Source organism: Anopheles aquasalis, chromosome 2, assembly GCF_943734665.1.
Source record: "Anopheles aquasalis chromosome 2, idAnoAquaMG_Q_19, whole genome shotgun sequence".
Lineage (NCBI taxonomy): Eukaryota > Metazoa > Arthropoda > Insecta > Diptera > Culicidae > Anopheles > Anopheles aquasalis.
In genome coordinates, this window is record NC_064877.1 from 29,495,001 (window position 1) to 29,500,000 (window position 5,000).

Below are 5,000 nucleotides of genomic sequence, written 5' to 3' on the forward strand. Positions count from 1 at the left end.
CTTAGAAGACACCGTCGCAAGGAGCAATCAAATTGTCAAACTCGCGAAAGATCGCATGGGAATACACGGCGGCTTCGACGACACTCCAAAACGAATCGCACGGCTGATGAACTTTCAGCCGCTTTACGACTTCTTAAACACCGGTTCTTCTGCGAGCTACTTATGCTAAACGCTCTACATCAGTGTCGCCGTTTTCTAAATTTCGAACCCGGGTGGATATGGACTCAGTTCACGGTTACAGCAGTTTAACGATCCACTTTTCGTTTCCAGCCACCACCACCACCACCGTGATCTTCGATCGCGCATAAGGCAACATGGAGGGACCAGTAGAGTGCTGGCCATGGTTGCCGACCAATCACGGGGACGGAAAGGGATAGATTAAGATTTATATCACCATTTCAAGCGCCACGCGTGTGTCGTAAAGACCAATACTGCCCCCCAACCATCATTTGGGGTAGCTCGCGTCTGAGTTTGAGTCCGTGTGTCTTAATGGCTTGTGTTAAGGAGATTAAGTTTTATTGTGTTCCAGTCCATTCGTATCTTATCAACTGGCCGAAGGCGAATTGTTTTTAAAGTAACAGAACAACATTTCTCGAACACAGCGGGACGGGTTCATCGATGCCATAATGATGGCATAAATCTGCGTTGATGATGAGATGCAGCGACATCAGCAGCAGCCCATCCGGAGACAGTCAACCCAGGGGACACTCCTAGCTTTTTTTTTTTTGGTTGCTTAAAAACGCATAAACATGATTTATTAACATAACACAGCAGTGCAATATGCGAGTCGGAACGATCTTTTATTGCTCGCCAGCTTAATCGAATTCAACAAAAATGGCTTCCCTCCTCCGAGGCAATACCAAAGAACAATCGCTAGTCCCTCACCTGTGGAAGGTGGCGGTGAGTGACATTAAAATTCTTTCCATTTTATTGGACAGACCCCAGAGTTCGCCAACGGCTCGCTGAATTCGCCCAAGAACCGGACCCGAAATGTGCCTTCTCGTACCATGCATGCGGCGGCACCGTGAACCACGGATACCATTATTATGCGGGGTGACAGACGCAAAGTTCAAGGAACTGCGGGTTCGTTCGTGTCGCGAGTAGGTGGCGGTGGACACCCTTTACTGTGGTGTGGGGTTCTCATACCCGCGCCGATCAGCACCCGCAACAAGCCGAGCCAAGCCAATCTTAGTGTTTCTGCTGCTTATGGGCATTCGGATTATGATTGGTAAATAATGTCCAAACTCGCTTATGACGGGATGCACTTTTGGGAGGGCTGCACACAACACACAGAAACAGACGATGGCAATGGTTGGTTGGCTACTTCAATTGATATCAATTGGCTAGAGGGGCCACCAGGCAGACAAATATACTCCATCATCCCATATCCTTATGCTTCACAGTCTAGGGCGACGCGAAGTGGATTCAAATCAATGGTGGTGGTGATGGTGGCGATGTGGTCCACCCCAAAATCGAGCGTAACCCGCATCACAAACGCAACATAATCGAGCCCGGCCCAAAGACCATAATCGGAGGCGAAAAACGATGCCAATAGAATGTCGATGCTGTCTCTCTCTCTCTCTCTCTCGCTGGTTTCCAAAAATCGAAAAACCTTTTCCAAAACAATCTTCCTGAATCCCTCGGGCTCCCCTTCGTTCTCGTCCCCGTAACGGCCACATTCATTCCAAGTGCAGCAGCATAAACGATGAGTTGAGCCCAGGGCTGCTGCGCCACAACCACTCCTCGTCGTCGTCCCGGGGGTGTTGATGTTGTGCCAGTTGTTCTAAATAAATTTCCATTCTTCCCTCTCGCAGCATCTCACATACCATACCACTACCTCCGATCTCCCACTAGAAGCGGATCGTTCATTGCCGTTCCCTTGCAGCGGAACATTCCGATGGCACGGACGGGGCCGACGAGTTGGACGCGGCCACCGGACGTCAGAGTAACAACGAAAATCCCGCATTAAAATCCGGCCACCAGCGCATCATCAGAATGCCCTCCTTCTTGACTTCCACCCCTATTCCACCCCTCTGCTCAATAAAACTGCATCAAACGACGTGGTGCGTCGGCTTGGCACGATCCGTGGCAGCCGTGGTGCGTTAGGAGACGTCGCTCCACTCTCTCTCTCTCTCCTGCGCCAACTCGAAAAGAAGAAGTTTGATTATTTTTAACTTTTGGGGGCTTTTGCGATCGCTCAGATTGGGTGGCGGCAGCAGCAGCAGCAGCACCGGTCTGCGGTGGTGTGTAATTCTTCACGAGATTCCTACCTTTTCTCCCTCTTCTTCTAATTCTTCGGCAGACAGTCACGTACTTCCGCATCCGAGCAGTAGCAGCAGCAACCTGATGCAACCCAACATAATGCTGCCACCAGCATCGGGTGGTTCTATTTACGCACGAGCATACCAAGCTCACAGCAGGCGCAACACCGAAGAAGCGGGTAAGAGCGGCAGCCGGATGATGGCGGTGGCCTACAATCGTGCGCACTTAGTGGCGACACTTTTCATGGTGGGGACCAGCCGCCGTGCCGCGCTTTTGATGAGACTTCTTTTGCCCAAGCGGCGGTTCCGCGATGGCTTTGTGACGACGTATTTAGAAGCGGTACACGCGACAAACGTCGCATGTCCGTCTGTCTTGGTGTGTGCCGGTTTGGTAGGTGATGTTCTAATCAGCTTCCACCGGTTAAAGGTGCTCGCTGCTGATGCTCGGAGGAAGCGATGGATGCGCGCACGCCACGGCATCGAGTCGTGCTGGCAACCGAGAGCCAACAGCATGTCGTCGTCCCCAGGCCGTAGACCGCAAGGTGTTCCTTCCCAAATAAGGATGCATGCGGACGGGCCGCGAGGCAATAGAATGATTCAACAGGTCGTCGTCGTTGTCGGAGAGCCGGTTCGAAGTGGCAATTTCCTTATCCAGTGTGCGGACGGGCGCCCAGATGACCTTCTTCACTCATGCTCCGATCTCACAGCAGCAGCACAAGCCGTACACACTACTGGGCCGGGTCGGCGCACACGGCACCGTCAGGCGAAAATGAAGGTCGAGCGCGTGAAGTGATATGCGGCGCCACCAACCAAGTAGTCAGTCTGCACATCCGCCAGGGGAGGGCGCCACAAAGATCAACGTACCCACCACTGCCCTAGGGCGACCTTGACTTCTTAGCCCGTACCCGGGTGGGGCGGGGGGGGGCTATTGTCAGTCGATCGACGGTACTGTTCCGAAGGAGCAAACGTGCAGAGCAGCGTGGCTGAAGCTGCCGCACCAAACCCGGAAGCTGTGCCCCAGCTTCTCAAGGATCTAAAACTGTTGTGATCACAACCAAAAAGTCGGCTGATTGGACCGGACCTGACATTGAATTGAGTGCCGATAAATGATAAATGAAGAACCGATCCCGTATAAGGGATGTTGTCCCGCCGAGCCGATAACGACGCTCCTTCCTGTCTCTAACGCACACGCAGCAGCATCTGTACCGCCGACGATCGCGACCTTGTCTTTCTCGACGTTCCCCATTGTCGGGCTGGGCGAGCTCTTATGCAAATTTTCGCTAGGAACGGAGAAACCATAAAAAAACGGCCCCGTTGCGGTGCAGATAAGAGGCGCTCGTACAGTTGGAAACTGGAGTTGGTGGACCCGCGACTGGAGTTTCATTCTAATTTGTGTTTTTTAATCGCTCCACCGCTGCTGTTGTTGTGGCCAGTAACCCTCTTAAACAAACACGAGACACTTGGTCTCATTTGGAAGACACAAAAATGGGAACCTTCGCCGCTCCGCCGAACCGTTGGAACAAGGGTTCCCTCCAGCAGTCGGGCAAAGCCCGACCCAAGATGGAAGCGAACAATTCATTATACAAATCACTTCGCTGACGTTGGGATTTGTCGCTTTGTACGCGCGATCGCGTGTAGGAGGAGATGTTGTATCGGGCGACCCCGGGCCCTGTCCCGTCCTGGCTGCTACACAGATTAAACGGAATGCCATCGCGAGGAACCGGCGGCGACGACGACGACGACCGCACGCTTGCGTCTTTTGTCCACCAAGTTTCGATCGTCCATCGTCACCAAGCAAGCTCGTTGTTGTGCGAGAGATACATCTTCCCATTAATTGGTGTTAATGGTGCACTGAATGCAGGCCGCGTTTTCGTTTAAGCCAAACAGTGAAGGAAAGTAGGGGAGCAGCACAGCACGCTCCGTAGGGCGCACCGAATCCCAAAAGTGTGGCCGCCGTTTTTGGGTGGCTCGAGCGCCCGGCATTCCACGTTCGGGAGAGCGGGCCCATGGCAATGCATCTTTCACTAGGGGGGGTGCTGCTGATGCTGCTGTTGCGGTTTGTCGTGGACCGTGAAAGTATGTGGCACAATCCATGACAATTAATTAAAAGGCAGCAAAACTGCTGCTGATAGCTTCCTGAATACACACAAGTGAGATCGTGTGTTGATCAATTGCCCCCGACCTGGGTGTGACAAGTGGAAGGTGGAGACAGCGTGACAATCGAGATGCAAGACAACGCAAGCAAGATTAACCACTTCGATTAATCGACTCGATTCGGAACGCTTTTGGAATGCAGTTTTGGTTGTGGCGTGCCATATTTGTAACATCCCGCAATTCGTTTAGCTCCACCAACCAAGTCCACGATCTTTCGATCAACGTTTGAGAACAGGTTTGAACCGTCGTTTATCCCAGATCCGATGTTTTGTGGCAGATTTTCGAGTGCAAGATTGTAAAACCGATCCATCCTTGTCCTCGCTGGATGCCGATTCTGGAAAATCCTCCTACAACGAACTGCCCTTGGCCCACACTCTCTCATGGAGTGCAGTCTGAATGCCAGAGGGTTCGTCGTGTAGTACATAAAATGCAAAATTTATCGCCCATCCCATCAGCCGCAACCATCGGCCAGTCAAGATGGTTCTTGTTCGCAAACCCATTGGTTGGAGTCTTATTACAGAAGCTACCGAGCCGAGAACTCACCTTGCACAGTGCGACGCCGGTGTCCAGTCGATCCATAAAGTT

The 5,000-nt window shown here is 52.3% G+C and overlaps 1 protein-coding gene across 3 annotated transcripts in view; it reads right to left on the reverse strand.

The window, feature by feature from the left end:
• LOC126569235 (GAS2-like protein pickled eggs) overlaps nucleotides 1-5,000 on the reverse strand; it is a 32,232-nt gene that overhangs the window by 12,669 nt on the left and 14,563 nt on the right. For all 3 annotated transcript variants that reach the window (XM_050226192.1, XM_050226193.1, XM_050226191.1), the window contains exon 3: nucleotides 4,959-5,000. This exon is cut by the window's right edge and continues 412 nt beyond it. In XM_050226192.1, coding sequence (XP_050082149.1) covers nucleotides 4,959-5,000 — 42 coding nt within the window. The remainder of the gene's footprint in view (nucleotides 1-4,958) is intronic.